Below are 21,428 nucleotides of genomic sequence, written 5' to 3'. Positions count from 1 at the left end.
CTCGTTGTCCGAGCGCTTAAGTGCATAAAGACGTTTTATAAATCTATTAAGGGTATTTATGTCAATCTAATCTCAAGTCTAAAGCGTAGTAATCAAAGCTATGTTTAGCACAGTGAATGTAAATCTAATCTGCTTTTATGTGAGTCGACTGTGATGATAGATGGTGGAAACTAAGTTAAGTACAGTTAACAGTTAAGTGTTGTATGGTGTGTGTGTGTGTGTGTGTGTGTGTGTGTGTGTGTGTGTGTGTGTGTGTGTGTGTGTGTGTGTGTGTGTGTGTGTGTGTGTGTGTGTGTGTGTGTGTGTGTGTGTGTGTGTGTGTGTGTGTGTGTGTGTGTGTGTGTGTGTGTGTGTGTGGGCATGCGCGTGCCGTGCATCTAGAAGGGTTCTGCTTAGTACGAAACAGACTGAAGCCAAACAACATTGACTTTGACTGCAGTGAAAGTTGTCCTGTGTTGAGCCATCTGATCACTCTGTTTCACATTCCATGTACAAAAATGCTGCTATCGGGCAGTGTTGTTTTAAAATTCACCATCAAAGCTAGACTGCTATAGAGGGTATGCGCCTGACATCATCATCATACGCGGAAGTTATGCGGGAATGCCTACTGAGTGGCAAAAAACTACCATTCATCCAAACAGAAAAGTCCTACTCGATCTGCCATTCACTTTATGCTTGCGCATACCCTCTATTATACAACAGGTCGTTTTGGGGAAGCAATCTGATTGGTCGAAACGGCTTTCGAGCTGTGCTTAAACCACATTATTTCAACGCCTAATCAAAACAAACAATCCAGCTGTGCTTTTCTCTCTGAGCACAGCAGACTCTGTGGCTAGACTAGCTAGTTTCTTGGGACATTTGTGGTCGTAGTGGCTACATCTGATATTGAAAAAATATAGTTTTTCAGGGATTCTCTTAATTATAAGGGTAACTGTTGTATAATTGCAATATTACACGAGAGGGTGTTCTTTAACGTCATTAATGCACTTCTGCGATACCTTTCGGCATCTGCGGGCGAGTTCCTACGGCACCGCAGGCGTTGTATTAACGACGATAAAGAACACTCTCTTGTGTAATATTTCTTAAGTATTAACCAACCAAGTACAATCTGTCAATCTGCTATCCCAACATCCACACTGCACTCTAGGGTTGGGTGACGATACGAATACATCGTCAATCGCGAATATACGAATCCAATCGCCGAATATTTTTATTAGGCGATTTCTCGGGACGATTTAGCCCAGATAACCTGTAAAGTGTGAGCAACATGTGAATCAATTTGGCCCAGCAAAGTAGTAACAGCGGCCGGGTGGAAATCCCCCGTTATAATGGTATGCTCCCACAGTCCCCGCACTCAGCACTGTCAGCAGCCAGCATCGGGCACCGCGGCACGGCACTTACGGCAGCCTGGCTGGGAGCCGAGGGAGGCTGTAGCCTACATGTTGTTTACGCTCCGGAGTCCAGACCCATGCAGTTTAATAATATACAGTCACAACAGAATGCACACTGCTGTCTCGTGTCTCATCACAATCCCAATGCGCCACCCGTGAGTGGCGGTGGGGAAATAAAAAAACTGTCTACTAGTGTTAGTGTATAGGCACGGGGATCATTCATTAGCTTAGCGCTTAGCTTAGCGTGTAGCCAATACTGGTGCAACCCACTGATTGAACTTCATCTCCGCCTGTAATCTAAGTTATTTTTATGGACAACGTGAACAAACCCCGACACCAGCGCTGCAAAAATAGACAGATCTACAAGCTCTCAACGCGTAGCGAACGGCACTGCAAAAACAGGCAGGACGCGATGCCTTGAGAGCCTGTGTGGATCAGCCCGGCCGCAGCAGCTTGTGGGCTCCGCCGCTCCGCTCCGAGCCTCCGACGAGCGGTGCGGGGAGGGAAGGGAGCAAGTTACCCTGGCTGCGCAGCTGCGCTGCAGTCTGCAGAAACAGACTGATCTACAAGCTCTCAACGCCTAGCGAACGGAGCTGCGAAAACAGGCAGGACGCGGCGCCTTGAGAGCTTGTAGATCTGGCTTTTTTGCGACCTGCAGTGAGCTGTTCTCACTTTACTTTTATGACACGAATACATCGTCAATCGGCGAATATTGGTCAGATGATTGGTGGTTGAAAAAAATTGGCATATCGCCCAACCTTACTGCACTCTGTATGAATCATCATGATTCTGAACAACGCCTAGAAACCATCGCACACTCTGAACAACCCCTAGAAACCATCGCACACTCTGAACAACCCCTAGAAACCATCGCACACTCTGAACAACCCCTAGAAAAGCCAAATTCCAATACCGCAACTTTCACACTCGCTCACTCCCCTCGCGTCCTCCACTCGCTCCTCGGCTCCGCCCCCAGTGAGGAGGAGAGGAGGAGGAGAGGATTCAATGCGAAAACAGAGTCCTGGTCGAATTTTCCTCTAGAATCGGAATGTACTACGCTGTCATTTCAAAGCGACGGCACATTCCGCGATCACTAATGACGTGTATCAATTCAATTCAATTCAAAGGGCTTTATTGGCATGGGAAAACATACGTTTGCATTGCCAAAGCTAAAGTGGTGGAACAATACAGTGTCATACAGCTTATCACCTGAACTCCGAACAGAGCCGTACAGTCTACAGAATAGACAATTCATCATTTTGTGAATGTAACCGAGGCCAATGTGTATGTATTGGTTACATGTGCAAGGCAAGGCTATATATTCCTGAAATAGTGAATAAGCGCCAGGATGCGCACACGTATAAATCACCCCCCCCCCTCCTCGGACAGTATCAGTTCTCCTCCAGCGGTCTTTGCAAATAACGGACACTATAACAGGAATTAGGTATAGTCTCTCTGACTTACATATTCAGTTCAGTCCACATAAATAAATACATTTTTTGTCACCGTCATTCATAGAAGTCTGTGCATTCAGGCATGCACAGAGATAAATTAACTATAGCTTTTGAGGTGCGCACAATATAGCCGGCCTAATTTATATATCCTACTTTTATTATGCTTATATCACACAACGCAATAAAGCCAGTGGCTTGTTGTGGTCCTTTCACTTTCACATTATGTAGGCTAGATAGGCTACTTCATCATTCTGAAGCTCTATTCATTCAGCGAAAATGTGTCTCTTCAACAAACAGCAAAGCTTTTTAGTGTGTGCACGCACGCACAGTGCGTGCATGTGTGTGTTGGGTCAGCGACTCAGCCGGCCGGCAGCTAGTGGATGGGGGGGAGGGGGGGGGGTGCATAGTATCGGGTTTCAAGCAGTGTTTTCTGTGCCACATGTGGAGGAGGCGGACTTATGTCACTGGAGAAGGAAAAAAACATGTACACGTGATGCGGAAATCCGCTGCGAGGAGACTCGCTCTATGCGGTCTCGGAGAGCCCACTCGGCTCCTCCACTCGACTCCACTCTCCTCCTCGATGGAGCACTTTAACAATTGGAACGTTAACCATTTCCGGGTCACACTGGAATGACCCCGAGTGACCGAGTGGGAGTGAGCGAGTGGCCGAGATTTTGGGTATTGGAATTTGGCTCTAGAAACCATCGCACACTCTGAACAACACCTAGAAACCATCGCACACTCTGAACAACACCTAGATTCTATCGCACACATCACATAACAATGGATGTAGTGCATACAAAAATCTGTGTATTGCTCTCCACGACCGCCATTGTATCTGACGCAGTTCAAAAATATATGCCATCCAGTGCAGCAATGTATAAACATTTGAGAAGAGTGTTACCGGATCGTTAACCTCTCTCTCTCTCTCTCTCTCTCTCTCCAGACTTTGGCTTCAGTAACCTGTTCTCTCGTGGTCAGCTGTTGAAGACGTGGTGTGGCAGCCCCCCCTACGCTGCTCCGGAACTCTTTGAGGGCAAAGAGTATGACGGGCCTAAAGTAGACATCTGGGTGAGTCTAGTTAGGACGGGCCTAAAGTAGACATCTGGGTGAGTCTAGTTAGGACGGGCCTAAAGTAGACATCTGGGTGAGTCTACGGTAGTTAGGACAAACCTAAAGTAGACATCTGGGTTAGTTAGGACGGGATGGGACGGGATGTCCAAAGCATTTCCGGGGGTCCCCAGCCAAAAACGTTGAGAACCCCTGCTCTAGACCCACACGCAGCCAAGCATAAACATGACCTGTCTTTTAGTTCTAATGTTCATGATAAAAATAGTATAAAAAGGTAGGTGGCTAGCGCACATCCAGTTCCTGTCTGGTGCTGGACTAAGGTAAGTACAGTGAAGAGAGGAGAGTCCGCACACAGGTTTGCTCCAAGGTGTTTGCTTTTTATTCAATACACCATAAATAAGGCACAACGTTTCGGCCTTGAACGGCCTTCATCATGGTGTATTGAATAAAAAGCAAACACCTTGACACCGCAAACAAACTGTGTGCGGACTCTCCTCTCTTCACATGATAAAAATAGCACAATTCTTTTCTACTCGGTCTGTGTCTCATAGGAGGGCTGTGGGCAGTTCAGAAACCCGTCCACATTTTCTGTCGACAAAATCAACACTGGTCCCAATCTACGCTTAAATTGATTGTCTTCCTGTGTGTGTGTGTGTGCGTGTGTGTGTGTGTGCGCGCCTGTGTGTGTGTGTGTGTGCGTGCCCCTCCAGAGCCTGGGTGTGGTGCTGTACGTGTTGGTGTGTGGCGCTCTGCCCTTCGATGGAAGCACCTTACAGAACCTCCGTGCTCGCGTCCTCAGTGGAAAGTTCCGCATCCCCTTCTTTATGTCCACAGGTGAGCCACGGACCTTCTTCATGTCCACAGGTTGCCACGGACCACCCCCTAGCCACGGACCTCCGTCTGATGAGATTTAGCCTCGCAAAACACTCACAACTTAATGTCTTGTCGTCGCTGGATAAGATTCCATGCTGTATTGACGTTGGTACCATTATAGGAGAGATGGCAATCAAACGTTGATCAAAATAACAATATTCTTCTAGATTCTCTAATTGTGTAGACTTCTTGTAAATTAAGTAATGCAGATGTTTAACAATAACTTAACTTGTGGCCCGACGTGAGAATGATGTCAGATTTCTGTATGTGTCTCTCTGTGTTCCTTTATCCCATTTTAGGCGGGAACCCCTTTTTCGTGTTAGCATTACGTTATGCTTTAGCTATTTAAAAATAGCAGATCTACAAGCTCATAGCGCGCCACCGAGTGGCGCGCTACGAGCTTGTAGGTCTGCTATTTTTGAAAAATCGAAGAACGACTGACATAGAAACATAGCTTTTTCAGAAAACTGTCATTTTCAAACGGACATTTTTAGAATCTGATCTCGGGTCAGAATGGGTTATTCCAATATATGGACTTCTGTGTCAGGCGTGCCCATATATGGAGTGTTGAATTTGAAGTGTGCAGTCTCTCACATTCAGACACATGCAGACTAACTGCATTCCCTGTGTGAGAAAGTTGAACCGCCACAAAAAGCTTCCATGGTGTGACGTCATCGGACTGCAAAAACACGCTGCCTTTATCGGCGTTAGGGCTCAGGTTGAGGTGAAGGACGTTGTTAAGGAGATTAACAAATCATTGTCATTATCCAATCAGGTAGTTTAGAGACCAGGATTAGTGTCCCGGCTCTTGATTGTGTGTGTGTGTGTGTGTGTGTGTGTTAGGGCATTAACATAAAAATCGATTAGTCGACTAGTCGACTAGCAAAACGGTAGTCGACACTGTAAATCAAACATCTCGTTAATATTATTTTTAATTATTCTTTTAATCTTTTTTTCCTACAGCAGGCGTGCAGCTGTGAGCTCTGTTGTTTTGTTGGTAGTTTGCCTACGTCAGTACTAATCCATTCCTGGCTGATTGTTTTCATATCATATACAAGCCTACTGTACGTGGGTTTTGCCGTCACCCTCACTCGTGTAGGTGCGGTGGGCGGCGGACCGGCGGTGGCACTAGCAGCATTCAAGACAGTTTTTCTTTGGGAAAAGCATAATGCGATATGCCTCATAGGCTCATACGCTCAATGGGGACAACTACAGTGTGTAAATACCTTTACTATTGGTGAGTTTATTACTGTAGTTTGTTCAACAAGTTAGATTGGAGACGTGTCGTCGTGTCGTCCGGTGCAGTAAAGTATAGCAGCAGGAGTTCCTCCTCACTCTGCCAAATATTATCCAGTTTGGTGACATGTTTGGTGTCATGTTTCTTCATGCTTATCCAACAAAAGTGCAGGCGTGCCGCGTGTGGCATTATTAAAAACTAGAAAAAGTGCCCTTCTGGGCACAGGTCTCCACCAGGATAGGAATGTAGGACATCTGTTTGAAACTGAGCACTCCTGTGAACTTTGGAAGCCAATCTTAACCAATCAGGAGGGAGTCTGAGAAATCTGAAAGACCGGTTTCGTTGAATGGCTCTAGAGAGACTGTGTACCAATTTGCGTGATGTTTGGACAAAATCTGTAGGTGTACTGTGCAAAAACTTGTTTTGCACAAAGCGGCCTCCTGGTGGCGCTATAACAGGCCGTTCTGGAAAGTTTGGGGCAGAGGTTCATCGTTGGCATCCAGGGAGTGTGTGTGGAAAATTTGGCATCGACCGGGTTAACGGTGGCCGAGATTACGGTAGCTGCTCACGGACACACACACACACACACACGGACGGACGGACACACACACACACGGACGGACGGACGGACGGAGTGCAAAACATACTCTCCCCCCATGCAATGTTCCCTCTAATTCTTTTTCGGTCTGAGCAAACACTCAAACCTCCTGAGCAGACATCAGCAACTACTGAGCAAACGTCACCTTGACACCAACTATCCAAACGTTAGATAATGCGAAGTGAGCACCCCTCACTTCACACAGGTGTGATTTTTTTTTCTTTTTTCCAAATGGATTTTGGTATACGAGTGAATCAATGAATAGTTACATAAGGTTACGCAAGTTACAACATTTTAATTTTATATCAAGGTGGTAGGCTAGCATTTTTAGAAATATTCAGTTATCAGTGGTTCTCAACCTTTTCAGGCTGTGACCCCCAAAAAGTAATCATATTTGAACTGGGGACCCCCCCACCCAGACAAGCAACAGAATGGTTCCACAGATAAATATTGTGAAAATAGCCAATCTACAAGCTCGTTGTGAACTTGTAGATCGGCTATTTTCACCAGTTTGACCAGTTTTTATAGCATGGTTTGCTGCTGATTACTTTTGATGCAGTAATGGTATTTTTTCTTTTAGAGCCTTTGAGGTATTATAAAAGTCTTAAAAGTCCTTAAATTGTCACTTCACTGTCATCTGGGGTCCTCCCCCCACCCCCAAATCATGTGGAGACCCACAGGTTGAGAACGACTGGTATATGAATAGCCTACTCAATTGTGCATTACATGGGGGGCATGAGAAACCGTAAAAACTTTATTGGGACACACACACACACACACACACTAAGACCGAGTTTGTTGGTGTGTCAACTCCTATAGTTTCTCAGATTGTCGAACGTCAACAGCCCCTACTACGCCAGCTATGAGTAAATTAGCTATTATTATTTGTAGCTCTACATAGCAGAGGGATTGATTGATTGAAGAAAGATGTATTAACAGATTGGATAATAATTACAGAGAGAGGTTCCATATGGCACTAGACCGCTAGAGATTAATGTTAACTTCCACATGTTGTTTCATTCACAAGTACACTGGACTGCGGAGGCTTGTTGTGCTGTAGTGATAACAACGTTAGCTAACCAGCTAATGCGAAGCTAACGTTATTCCCCCTCTCCTTGTTGCGCACAGCCGCACTTCCATCCGTTCGCCTTTTAAATCTAAATGTCCCATCAACGCGGGTCCAAGGCGCAACGCGATCTTATCTGGTTCTTGGGGTTTCACACACTGACTGCACTGCAGTGCTGCCTGCTACGTCTCCACCTATTAAGGTCCTCACTCGCCGCGCAGACGGCGCACTGGGCGCAGTATACACAGGAGGAGAGGAGAGGAGAGCAAAGAGTAAAAAAATACCTGTCTGTCGCCTCTCCTCAGTGTGTGTGTGTAATCTAAATAAACTGTGAAGTAAATAGAAATAAAGTGTGGGCAAATGTCGACTCAGGATAGGTATTATTACTGTAATGTAGATGATACTCGGGGGGAACACCTTTTTTACACCAGCGTCGGTGTCTGTGCGCGACAGATTTCAGTTGTGCGCGAGAGCATTTGGCCATGTGCGTGCGCCCGTGCGCGTGTGCGCACGGGCGCACGTTAGGGGGAACATTGCCCCCATGCCTTCGGCCTGGTGGAGACAACAAATGCACGATCATAGTTATAATAGTCGCGATGGAGTTAAGTAGTTGATCATCTGATTCATAGCCTGGCAAGCTGCTAGCTAGCAAACCTAGTACGTAATCATAACCTCCTCCTAGCTTGTAGCTCCTTCTAAAAACCAAAGGAACTGTGGTTGTAAGTTACAACCACAGTTTTTCATACATCCCTAAATGTTCAACAACAAGTTACAACTTGTAACTTGTTGTTGAACATTTAGGGTTGTATGAAAAACATTGCATCGTTCAGTCCTCCTCCTCCCCGCTCCAACTGAACAAACATTGTTACAACGAAACATGCTATGCTGCTCCATAGAAAGGTCTTGCGCATCAGAAAATAGCAGATTTACAAGCTCACAACGCGTCCATCCGTGAGTCATTGTGGACTTGCAACTTTGATTTCAAACAGCTGAGCTAATTTCGGCCAATCAGAGCGGCATTCAGCGTAATCTAGTAAGAGAGTGGCGACACTCGTGTTGACTCCCACTGTAACAATGGAATGCGGAAGTGCTCATTCTGTCTCAATGGGATAGTTCCAATGTTTGGAACTATAGCCCATAGGTAGTACCCGCTTTGCGGTGAGATCAAAGTGTGTCGCCACTCTCTTACTATTCCACTCTGCCTGCATTCACCGGCTCTGTTTTGCCGTAAATCCTTCACTCGCTGGCTGTTTCAGAACACGATGTTTTAATGCTTGATTGGATGGAAAAATATCATATTTTACCGCCGACTAATCGAGTCGACTATCAAAAATCACGTTTGGTTAACCCATTCTGACCTGAGATCAGATTCATACGAGGTTTCCGCCGGACACACACTGGTCTGATGAACCCATTCTGACCTGAGATCAGATTCTAAAAAAAAAAAATCTTTTTCTTTTTTTTTTTCAAAAATAGCAGACCTACAAGCTCGTATCGCGCCACTCGGTGGCGCGATATGAGCTTGTAGATCTGCTATTTTTCAATAGGTAAAGCATAACATGATGCTGACACCAAAATGGGTGCCCGGTCAGAATGGGTTAATGCCCTAGTGTGTGTGTGTCTCTCTCTCTCTCTCTCTTTTCTCTTTCTTCCCTCCTGTGTACGTTTCAGACTGCGAGTACCTGATCCGGCACATGCTGGTTCTGGAGCCCAGTCGGAGACTCTCCATGGAACAGATCAATAAGAACAAGTGGATGAGGCTAGGAGACCCTGACCCAGAGTTTGACAGGGTGAGTATATCCTCCACTAGGAGGCGCTGACCCAGAGTTTCATCATCACCATTTTTTATTTATATATATATTTATACTCGGAAATACAGTTGAGGGCAATCCCTCATTTTCAATGTAGCCGAGGTTACAATTCACAAATGCAGTCAAAACAATATATCAACACAACATTATAAATCAGGATAAATTACAAAGGAACTTAAAAATGTAGAACAACCAGTGCAATAAATCAATTGAAGCAGGAGCAATCACGGTGAAAAATGTTCTGGAGCATTCCTTTGAACTGACCGAAGGATCGCAGGGAGCTCAGTTTTAAGGAGTTTTGAAGTTCATTCCACGAGGTTGGGCCATTGACTTTTTCATGTCAAGGACCCCCAAATTGACATTAATTTAGCCCCGTGGACCCCTCATTTGAAAAGATATGCCAGGGACCTCCATAAGAGAAGATTATTACAGCTCTATAGCAGTGATTCTCAACCCGTTTAATTTCAAGGACCCCCAGTTTGACATGCATTAGGCTACAGACCCCCCCATTTAATGGCATTTCTTTCTCTGGGACCCCAATTTATATTGTAAAATCTGTGAATTTATATGTGAATTTAACTGTGAGAAATAAGTACACTCTGAGTTACAGACCCATAAGGTTCCATTTTAGTTCCAAAGTTGGGTCCCCCGACCCAGAGTTTGATAGATCAAGTATTTTCTATCTAAAATGTTTGCATCTCTCTCTCTCTCTCTCTCTCTCTCTCTCTCTCTCTCTCTCTCTCTCTCTCTCTCTCTCTCTCTCTCTCTCTCTATCTCTCTAGTTAATAGCAGAGTGTGAACAGGTGAAGACAGAGAGAGAGACGGAGCTCATCAATGAACAGGTGCTGATGGCCATGTCCGAGATGGGTCTGGACCGAGAGCGCACCCTACAGGTGAGACGCACGCACGCACGCACAATTGACGATATGCACACGGCTGCCATCTCGCCAGCAAGGTGCTACCTAGGTGCCACTTCCCATAGACAGCCCATTCATCCAAACAGAAAAGTCCTATCGAATTGTATTAAATAACGTCAAACTCACCAACATTGCAGCTGTACGGAAAGCTTAAATTATCCTCTTTCTATCTGCAATGTAGAAATCCACCATGTTATGAGCTACTCCCTGTCAAGAGATTCCTTGGAGATGATTTTCTTTCTAAGTGCTGGAGTTTGGAAGTGCTCGTTGACTATCACTCGATGGCCCAGGCGTACCACCCGTTTTGAATGTGCACATAATGCTGGAGGCAGTGTTGTTTTTGGCAGCAAATTTCTATTTTAGTTTTAGTCATAGTCTCCTGAATAGTTTTCACTTAGTCTTAGTCACCTGGAATGTATTAGTGTTAGTCTAGTTTTAGTCGACTAAATGTCATAAGATTTTAGTCGACTAAATCTACAGGTGATTTAGTCGACTAAAATGTATTTTTGCGGGCCTTTTTGCCGTCATAATGACTTATGCTGAAAATTTTGCCGTCATAATGACTTATGCTGAAAATAGCCGATCTACAAGCTCACAACGCGTCGCAGCGCGACGCATTGTGAGCTTGTAGATCTGCTATTTTCAGCATGCAACCAAGTGTAAAATGACTTATACTGGATCTGTTGTCCACTAGTCCCTTCCTAACATTTTAGTCTAGTTTTTATTTGTTGACGAAATTGTCAGTATATTTAGTCTTAGTTTTAGTCACCATAGCTTAGTTTTCATTTAGGTTCCATTTAGTTTTCTTCAGTGGAAAAGGTAGTCGACGAACATTTTTCGTCTTAGTTTTAGTCGGCGAAAACAACACTGGCTGGAGGAAGCAGGAGGTTGCTTTACTGATAATGTATACTTTACTGATGTGTCCATACAGTCCTTACACACGGACGCGTATGACAACTACAGCGCCATCTACAGTCTGCTGGCCGACCGGCTCAAAAAACACAAGACGCTCCGTGTGGCCCCGCCCACACCTCGCCCCATTGGTTATCCCCTCGGCGCTGTACCGGTAAGTCCCTCCCCCCACACAATTATTATGACGGGTATACTGGTCATCTGATTCTGTATCCAGTCATTAATCTATAGGACAGGTATACTGGTCATCTGATTCTGTATCTATTAATCTATAGGACAGGTATACTGGTCATCTGATTCTGTATCCTGTCATTAATTTATAGGAACTGGTCATCTGACTCTGTATCCAGTCATTAATTTATAGGAACTGGTCATCTGATTCTGTATCCAGTCATTAATCTATAGGACAGGTATACTGGTCATACGGATCCAACGTGTTAAAGTTGGTTAAAGTTTTATTTTTTATTTTTTTGTATTTAAGACAACCAGCAATGGGTAGAACGCTCCCCCAAAAAATGTAGTCTGTCTCACATCTAGGGGCCGCAATCTGCTTTCAAAGATGTTTCTAGAAGCTTTGTCATTGGTCGAAAAAAACCCGTCGCAATGACTAACCAATCAGGAAGCAGACAGGCATATCGACCAATGACAAAGCTTCTAGGAAAATCTTTGAATGCAGATTGCGGCCCCTAGATGTGTCACAGAGACTAAATCTTTTTTGGGAGCGTTATTTGACATATTATTGCTTATAGCATTGCTTTAAGCTAGAGTTCTCAAATCCTGCTCAAGAAATTTAAATAAATACAATCTGCTGAATGTGAATGGCCGTTTCCAAGATGTTTTGTCTCTGGAGCAGAAGGTCCAATCTGCTCAGCGTGGTGGATGCACCACTTTGAGGACATTAAATTTGTAGTGAAATGAAAAAATACGTTTTTCACACTTTTAGACCATATCCGTGGTCATGGGCATACCCTACCTTGCCAAAAGAATGGGCAAATTCTCATTGTTGTGTGTCAAAACTCCATGAAAATATATCTTAATTACTTCCTGAACACGAAAACGTGCTGCGTGATGACGTGTCGACGCCCACGTCGATAAAAGCCAATAAAATTATATCTTAATTACTTCCTGAAAAGGAAAACGTGCTGCGTGATGACGTGTCGACGCCCACGTCGATAAAGGCCAATAAAAATGAAGCTCACCAGTTTGATTCCCATGCTTCGTTGTCCTCCTCCATACCGCTGGTTTTGATTAAAGAACTGCTCCGTTTTTTATCTCATTCAAGATGACATCCAGACAGTGTATTACTCGTTTTAAACTTAATCATCACCCTACCATATGTATATAGGTTGTTTTTAGGTTAGAAATAATCCCCGGCTTTGCCTCACGTCTCTGTCACTTTGTTTACAAACGACATGCACGCGAGAGACTTCCTCTCCCATAGCCTGGAGGGATGCGATGCTCTTGATTGGTTCAGAAACTTCAGAGCTAGCGTTTCAGGCTGAAACTTCTAAATAAAATGCCCACCATTTCCGTTTCACTACACCTTTAAGCCACATTGATTGACCCGCGCGCAGTACAGTCTTACTGTGATCTCACACAGTGAGATAGAGGTCAATCACCTGTTAAATTGTGTGTGTGTGTGTGTGTGTGTGTGTGTGTGTGTGTGTGTGTGTGTGTGTGTGTGTGTGTGTGTGTGTGTGTGTGTGTGTGTGTGTGTGTGTGTGTGTGTGTGTGTGTGTGTGTGTGTGTGTGTGCAGACGGATCAACAGGGTAATCCAGTCAACATGACTGTCCCTCAAGTTCAGCTCATCAACCCAGACAACCAGATTGTAGAGGTGAGACACACAAACACAGTATATATGATAGGTGTCTACCGTCGTATGTACTTCTGTCTGGACGTCCTCTCCTTCTGTTTGGAGACCGGACTGGATCGGACCGAACTGACCGACAGGGTCCTGGAAAAATAGGATACGCATAGTTTTTGGCTATTCTAAAGAAATGGCTTCTAAATCCTAATCCTGTCCTTTTCTGAAAAACCCTACGTTTCTATGGCAAACTATTTGCTACGCCATGGGTAAAAATGTGTGGGGGAAACCTACCTTCTGTGATGTCACTGAGCATCATGAAGGTACTGAAAGACCCGCCCACCTCAGGCATCGGCAACATTATGATTTTTTTGTGTGGCTTTCACCTTTATTTTATACTTTTTATGGAGGGACAGACAGTAGGCTGACAGGAAATGGTGAGAGAGATGGGGTGGGGTGACATGCAGTGAAGGCCTTCTGGATCGGGCGTCGAACCCGCGGCACACTGCCAGACTTGATTACCAGCCAAGGTGCCTGGACCGCTGAGCCACGGCCCAGGCCAACATTATGAGAATTACAACAAATATAATCGTCCGGGTGAAAATCACCTGTGTTTAGTGTTCTAGGGTTTAATTTGTTTTGAGTTCTACGCCCTAAATAAAAGGTTCTACGCCCTAACGAGGATGTTGTGCGCCCTAAAGAAATGAACGAATGAGGAGAAGTTGAACGGTGCACGTTATGCTGTTTACCACCAGCTGGCATGATGTCATGATGATGTCACCGAGATTAGGCTGAAGAAAACAGTGACCATGCATGATTCACTGACTAGCGTGCACACACACACTACATGCACGCACACACACACTGCACGCATGCACGCTCACATTACGTACACACACACACGCTCGCACACACACACACACACTGCCAAGTACCATTACTATTATTAAGTCCATGTGTCATTACTATTGGTTGCTGTCGTGTGTAAAGGAAGCTTCCTATTGGTCCAATACCGTTCTAATAATCGTCTAATACCGTTCTAATGTACTGTAGTTCAGTGGTGGGAAAAGTACTCTCAAGCTTCAGCTAAGTACAGTACTTGAGTAAACGTACTTAGTTACTTTCCACCAGTGTTATTTATTCACGCTAAGTCACATATTTAGTCCGTCTCTGTTCATTGGTTTGAGTTAAAAACGTTTCTTCCCTTTCATTGGCTGTTCAAAGATTTGAGTTAAAAACGTTTCTTCCCTTTCATTGGCTGTTCAAATATTTGAGTTAAAAACGTTTCTTCCGTTTCATTGGCTGTTCAAAGATTTGAGTTAAAAACGTTTGCGTTGAAGGAATATATATTCAAAGAAAAAAAATCAGATCTAGTGCCGCGCTACGAGCTTGTAGATCTGCTGTTTCTCTTCTCCAATAGCTAAAGTATAACATATTGCTTAAGCCCTAACCACACCAAAGGGTCGAGACGGCTTTAGCATTGTCCCAGAGCGGTGTGATATATGTCCTGTTGCACGTTGGCACGCGTCGTCCCAAGTGATTCAACGCATGGCGTTCATTGGACCAAACCACGCCAAAGTGTCACCATGCAACTCCTCGTAACCGCTTGGACCCCAAGGAGTTGTGTGGTGACCCTCTTTGTGGTCGGGGCTTCGATAACACCAACAGGGGTTCCTGTACTGAATGGGTTAAGCTAGATGTTCGTTGCTTTCCATTGGTTCAACATTCATAAAACTACTTTTGCGCGACACTCTGTTTACGACGGAATAGGACGATTATTTATTCACGAAGAAACGGGGAGTTGAAAAAGAGCTGACCTTATTTGGACATACGAGGTTTCAAAACCCCAACGTGTCATTTCATCTGTGTGCATCTGTGCATTACTGCCATTAAGTAAGTGTGTGTGTGTGTGTGTGTGTGTGTGTGTGTGTGTGTGTGTGTGTGTGTGTGTGTGTGTGTGTGTGTGTGTGTGTGTGTGTGTGTGTGTGTGTGTGTGTGTGTGTGTGTGTGTGTGTGTGTGTGTGTGTGTGTGTGTGTGTGTGTGTGTGCGCGCGTCTACAGCCTGAAGGCAGCATGGCGTTGGACAGTGACGAGGGGGAGGAGCCATCTCCAGAGGCCATGGCTCGCTACCTGTCCATGAGGAGACACACGGTGGGAGTACCGGACCCCAGGTAGCACACACACACACACTAGTGCTGCCAACACGCACACACAAACTAGTGCTGCCAACAGATATTCCATATTCCATAAAGCCAGACACTTTAAGTCTATATATGTTAACTTATGTTAAGTACAGCATCACAACTCTCCATTAGTGCAATCTACTACTACCATTTCACTTTCTATAACATAGAAGGGAACCACGCTCCCAAAAAGGCATGCGAGACCGTTGCTCTCCAGGAGTCAAATATCAAATTATACCTTTGATGCTTTTATGTGACGCTGTGGTGTGATCACGCAGGATGTTGTTAATTTAAGAAAAAAATCACACCAGTGTGAACCAAGTGGTGCAACTCCTGTCTATTGGTTCTCTGTATCGTTCCAATTTGGCATGCGCACACCACTCGTGCTCACACAGGTCACAGGTACACACACACACGTACATGGACATTGCATGCTGGATGTAGAAGTGGTATCGTTTGCGTCCAGCAGGTGGCAGCCATGTCACATACTTCTCTCGTTCCAATTTCACGCATGCGCACACCACTCGTGCTCACACAGGTCACAGGTGCACACACACGTACATGGACATTGCATGCTGGATGTAGAAGTGGTTGCACCACTTAAAAACACACAAAATGTTCAAATACGGAGATAAGAGGTCTCTGATATGTCTATTCCTCTCTCTCTCTCTCTCTCTCTCTCTCAGGGTGGACATGCAGGAGGACCTACAGCAGTTGCCCCCGGGGTTCCCACGGGGGGCGTGCGGCGCCCCCCAGCCCCCCTTCCCCCTGCTGGCCCCCGCCATGGGGGGTCACTCGGGTCACACGCTGATGCCCTGCAGCCCCCAGAGCCTGCAGCCCACCCAGCAGCTGGAGTACAAGGTAACTCATTCTATTTACCATTTAGGCCATTTTGGGACCCATGAAAAAGTGCTTAGAAAATGAGTTTCATTCCCATGTCATGCAAACTACTCATTCAATGCATTTTTTCATAGATAATACCCTTCTAGACTTTGGGTTAAAAGTTCTACTCAAAATATCCTGCAGTATTTTGTCACAAGCCATAAATGTAAAAACAGTGTATAACCAAAAAACGAAAATCTTGGGCTGCTGTTTTTGCTTGTAAAATGTGTTTTTGGCAACACAAAGTCTTTCTCAAATGTCAAACCTTGGACTACCAATCCCATTTTTTTTGTTTGGGTAACAAATTGGCATATTTTTAATTCATCGTTTTAACATACAAGAAAGATCGGGTGGTTTGAACAGATGTTTTTTTTTTTTTTTTTTCATTGCTAGTGTATTCTCTCGAATTGCCACCAGATGGCGGGAACGCACCATTATGCTGATTTTGTCCAAAATAGACGAATCTTCCTAAGTCACTTCCGGTTCAACGATCAACAACATCCGGCAGTATTTTGACCCTAGTCACTAGCTTGGCTGGTCCGGATTGCTAAGCTAATGCTATATTTTTCATATCTCAAATCAACCCCAAAACATCGCAAAATATCACATTTTTTACAGCGACGCACAGAGACGGCGCGCGTGCACGATAGCGCACGATCACGTGGATTTCGGCCGTTTTTTGGTAAATTACATCCAACATTAGTGATATTAGTGAAAAAATATTAATCTTTGCTCTGTTGAACCCCCGATAACTGATATTGATTGTCATTCCGTTAATTCCGTGAACGGGAGGTTTGTATTTTTTAGCAATAATCAGTTTTTTCCGTTAATTGTAGCCCAGGGGTTAACATCTGAAACAAGTATTGGTGCCTTTAGTTTACTCATATGTGAATTTAGATTATGAAATGTAGCATTATTTGTTAAAGAATATGCTTCAACTTAAGTGTTTGCCACACAGTACAATGAATCCTACACAGTAAATTGTGCCAAAAGCTTATGTTTCATACATAGAAAATGTCTCAACCTACTGTGTAATGAAAGGTAGAAAAGAAAATCAGGGCACCTTGGACCAAAATGGCAGAATATCTATCCAAATGTTACCACGCCCCCTAAATTGGAATAATGCAAAGAAATGGACAAGACTAAAAATTAAAGTACAAGAGGTCAGAATTATTACAACATAATATGGTATGAAACATTTATTTATTTACAAGTTCCGCAAAGTGTCACAGCATCTGTCATTTGTACATCCAACCCCCCCAAGGAAATATATGAAAATACAAAATGGCATACAAATGCATCACAATAAAACCTTCTGTTGGCTGTGTAAGTAGTCTGTGCTGTTTGCATTTTGCAATGTTGGTGGAGAGCTTCACTTGTTGGGGGAATGGACAGTTCTGGCAAAGCTGATGATGCCGTACAGAATGATTTGTACCTTGCATCCTGAAACATGTTCTGTGGGCCTTGTCTTTTAGACTGTGGATTGTGTTGAAGGTAGAAGGTGCTTTCAATGTGTAAACTGACTTCGGCAGTGGCTGTCTGTCTGGTCTAGACATTGTTTCAACAACAGAACTTTGTAGCATAATGCCATTTGTATGGTGAGTAGTTCCACGACCTGACAGTGTCTCCTCCCCAAAATCAATGTTATCCCACACCAGTATGGTAGGTGCCTTCTTTGAGAACCCCTTAGGAATTTTGTCTCTGCCCTCTAGAAGTTGTAGTTGAGCTAGGATAGTGTCTAGACTGACAACTGTGTTCCATGAAGCACAGTGTCCTAATCTATTCAGTAGTGACAGAACATTGGATGAACCTGTTAAATGGCGAACAGTTAGACCAAGACACAGTGACTTAGGCGTCTGCTTCCGACCTTTAGATGCACAATGTATTGACAAACAGATAAAACTTTTAGGTTCACATCTTCAGGAATATCAACATAACAGTCTAGTGTTGGTTCCTCTGTTGCACCTATAATCCAGGAAACAACAGATTTTGCTTCAGAAACATTCAAATCCTCTGCTGTGGGAGGCCAAGGGCATTTCATACCGGGAGTTTCATTTACAAGTTCAATATCAGTCCTGCACTATACAGTGTCCTTGTGTGCTCTGTAGTTTGTCCAGATGTTTGTTCATTGTCACTTTCAGCTTGGCTTACCTCGGTTGACTCAGTTGTTGTCGTGTCTGATGGATAGCCTGTCTAACAGTGTATCTGCTGATAATGTTTCAACAAAAACCAGTTCGGAGATGTTGCGCGTTGCAGCAGGGGGAAATCACGGGCCAACCGCCTTTTCAGTTTATCCTGCCTGCAAAATGAAAATATAGAAAAAGGGATTTTTTCACAATGAGAAACAAATTAATTTAAACATACTGTCATAGCCTTTCTTATGAGCGAATAAATCAATAAAATTGAAACTTTTCAGTATGAAAGAGGTTCTTTTTTGTTTACTGAACTGTCAAGGACACAGTTACCTGTAGTCTGAAGCATCAATATCCTCATTCTTCTTAACAATGTCTATGAACTTCTTCCTTAGTTGGTTCATTTTCAGGATTTCTTGTTTATCGATAATCCTTTGACGGATGACTCGTTCGCAGAATATGTTGTAGCTGGCAGCAAAGGGTTGTTCATTTCTGAAAACACACACACACAGACAAACAAATACTCAACATGTGCAAAGGTGTCTGCTGTCAACATTGTATCTAAAGACAGCCAAAATACAGAGTATATATATAGTATCACACATTTACGATTCAAAATGTGGGTGAAATTTGTTTTTGTATCTTCTATCCATTGAAGGTGAAGGTGAAGGTGAAGGGGGGGGGGGGGCAAGGAGATCAAGGCAATAAAAGAAAATGCTCCCTCTCTCTCTGTACGTGTGTCAGTGTGTTGGGTGGGGGGGCTGTAAATAACAGTGACCTGCCCCCTTGACCTCCATGCATTCCTGGGTTAGGGTTAGCTAATAAAGTAGTAATTCAATCAGCAGTGTTTCAGTCTCTGTTCTGTACATAAACACTTTTTTTTAATCAATGATAAGTAATATAATATAATAATATATAAATGCACTACATCACAAGACCACCGCCTTTCTATCTGCAAACTTCCTTACCCAAAAATACATGATATTCAACATATTCAACAGAGTGATCCCACAATGCCTTGGCCTCAAACACAGCACATCAAAGACCTCTGATTTAATGGGAAAATTATAGGTCTACACTCCCAACTCTGCACTGGAGCCCCCCCACTCTGCACTGGGACCCCCCACTCTGCACTGGGACCCCCCCACTCTGCACTGGGACCCCCCCACTCTGCACTGGGACCCCCCCACTATGCACTGGGACCCCCCCACTCTGCACTGGGACCCCCCCACTCTGCACTGGGACCCCCCCACTCTGTACTGGGACCCCCCCACCCTGCAACCTTAACCTCCGTGTGTTCCCTGTACAGGAGCAGTCCCTGCTGCAGCCCCCCACCCTGCAGCTGCTGAACGGCATGGGGCCCCTGGGGCGTAGGGCCTCGGACGGAGGGGCCAACATCCAGCTCCACGCACAGCTCCTCAAGAGGCCCCGGGGCCCGTCTCCCCTCGTGGCCAGTCCGGTGAGTAACACCGCTCACTGCTAAGGGACCGGTTTGTTGAGTGTTCCCAGTCCGGTGAGTAACACCGCTCACTGCTAAGGGACCTGCTTGTTAAGGGTTCCCACAATCAGGAAATTCCTGGAAATATTTAAAAATCCAGTCCTGCAAAAGGTTTGGAATTATCAAGGGCCCTGGAAAACTAGTTACTTGTTACTAGTACTTAGCCCTGGAAATATAGTTACTTGTTACTAGTACTGACTGAGCCCTGGAAAACTAGTTTACTTGGCCCCGGAAAACTAGTTACTTGGCCCTGGAAAACTAGTTACTTGGCCCTGGAAAACTAGTTACTTGGCCCTGGAAAACTAGTTACTTGGCCCTGGAAAACTAGTTACTTGGTCCTGGAAAACTAGTTACTTGGCCCTGGAAAACTAGTTACTTGGCCCTGGAAAAATAGTTACTTGGCCCTGGAAAACTAGTTACTTGGCCCCGGAAAACTAGTTACTTGGCCCTGGAAAAATAGTTACTTGGCCCTGGAAAAATAGTTACCTGTGCAAGCAGAGCGTGCAAGTACTGTAATCGGCTGCGTATGTCGGTGTGTGCGTATGTCGGTGTTGTCCTTCGACCAATGGTTATGTTCCAGGAGTAAGTGAAGATTTTTGCACATATTGTTGTCCATGTTTCTTGATCAATAACATTTAAATCTTTTCCCCATATCCTTTTCAGAGGCTGGATACCATTAAGAGTTTTGTAAATCTTTGAAGGGAATTTTGGTCTATGTGAGACCTAAAAATGTTTTTCTTAATCAATGATTGTAAAAAGTGTCTTAATTGTAAGTACTGGAATAAGTTTGTTGAAGACAGACCAAATTCCTCCTTCACCTCTGAAAAGGACTTTATGTTTGTACACAACCTTAGTTTTTAACACCTTTGTTAGTCCACCTTTGCAAACCAATCTCGCTTAGACTTGCCGGTAAGTCCGGGTTATGAGAAACAGGTGAAAGGACAGATGTACTCTTTTGAATTTTACAATATTTCTTACACTTTGGCCACATTGATAAAATGCTGTCAACAACAAAGGGATCTTTCATTGAGCCAGGAATAATAATAATATAACACTCACAAAATCTTTTACCATATGCATGAAAAGTGGTTGCAGTTCAGACCAGAAATGTAAGTAAAATTCAACTGGGAATACGTCAAGGCCAGGACTTTTTCCAACAGACATAGCCTTAACCCCTTTATGGCTATTGACGTAATAGTTTAATTCCCTGTTATCGGGAGCTTAATGTAACAAAATGTAGCAACTTTTAGCTTGTTTGGCCGATGTAATCTACCTCAAACCGGACGAAATCCGCACGTGCACGGTCGATCACGCACGCGCACGTTCTTTATGTGCATCGCTGTGTAAAATGCGATATTTTGGGCTTGATTAGAGCTTAATTTGACTTGGTTATTAAAAATAACGATGATCGCTTAGCATCCCGGACATCTGATAGTGCTGCACAGTCCAAAGCTAGTACCGGATGTTATTGTTCCTTAAACCAGAAGTGACATCGCCAGATTCACTCTATTTGGTCAAAATCTGCATAATGGTGACGTTACCGCCACCATCAGGACTGGGTATAATACTATAGGATTGCCGTGTGAGAATGAGATATA

General features: G+C 44.3%; 1 protein-coding gene across 1 annotated transcript in view; it reads left to right on the top strand.

Moving 5' to 3' along the window:
* sik3 (SIK family kinase 3) overlaps positions 1-21,428 on the top strand; it is an 88,851-nt gene that overhangs the window by 39,182 nt on the left and 28,241 nt on the right. The window contains 9 exon segments of the mRNA XM_083773752.1: positions 3,792-3,916; positions 4,627-4,750; positions 9,362-9,480; positions 10,284-10,394; positions 11,350-11,484; positions 13,088-13,165; positions 15,197-15,306; positions 16,005-16,179; positions 19,642-19,791. Coding sequence (XP_083629878.1) covers positions 3,792-3,916; positions 4,627-4,750; positions 9,362-9,480; positions 10,284-10,394; positions 11,350-11,484; positions 13,088-13,165; positions 15,197-15,306; positions 16,005-16,179; positions 19,642-19,791 — 1,127 coding nt within the window.

Source organism: Protomyctophum parallelum (genome assembly GCF_964188405.1).
Source record: "Protomyctophum parallelum genome assembly, chromosome: 9".
Classification (NCBI taxonomy): Eukaryota; Metazoa; Chordata; class Actinopteri; order Myctophiformes; family Myctophidae; genus Protomyctophum; species Protomyctophum parallelum.
This window is presented reverse-complemented; position numbering and strand designations above follow the sequence as displayed.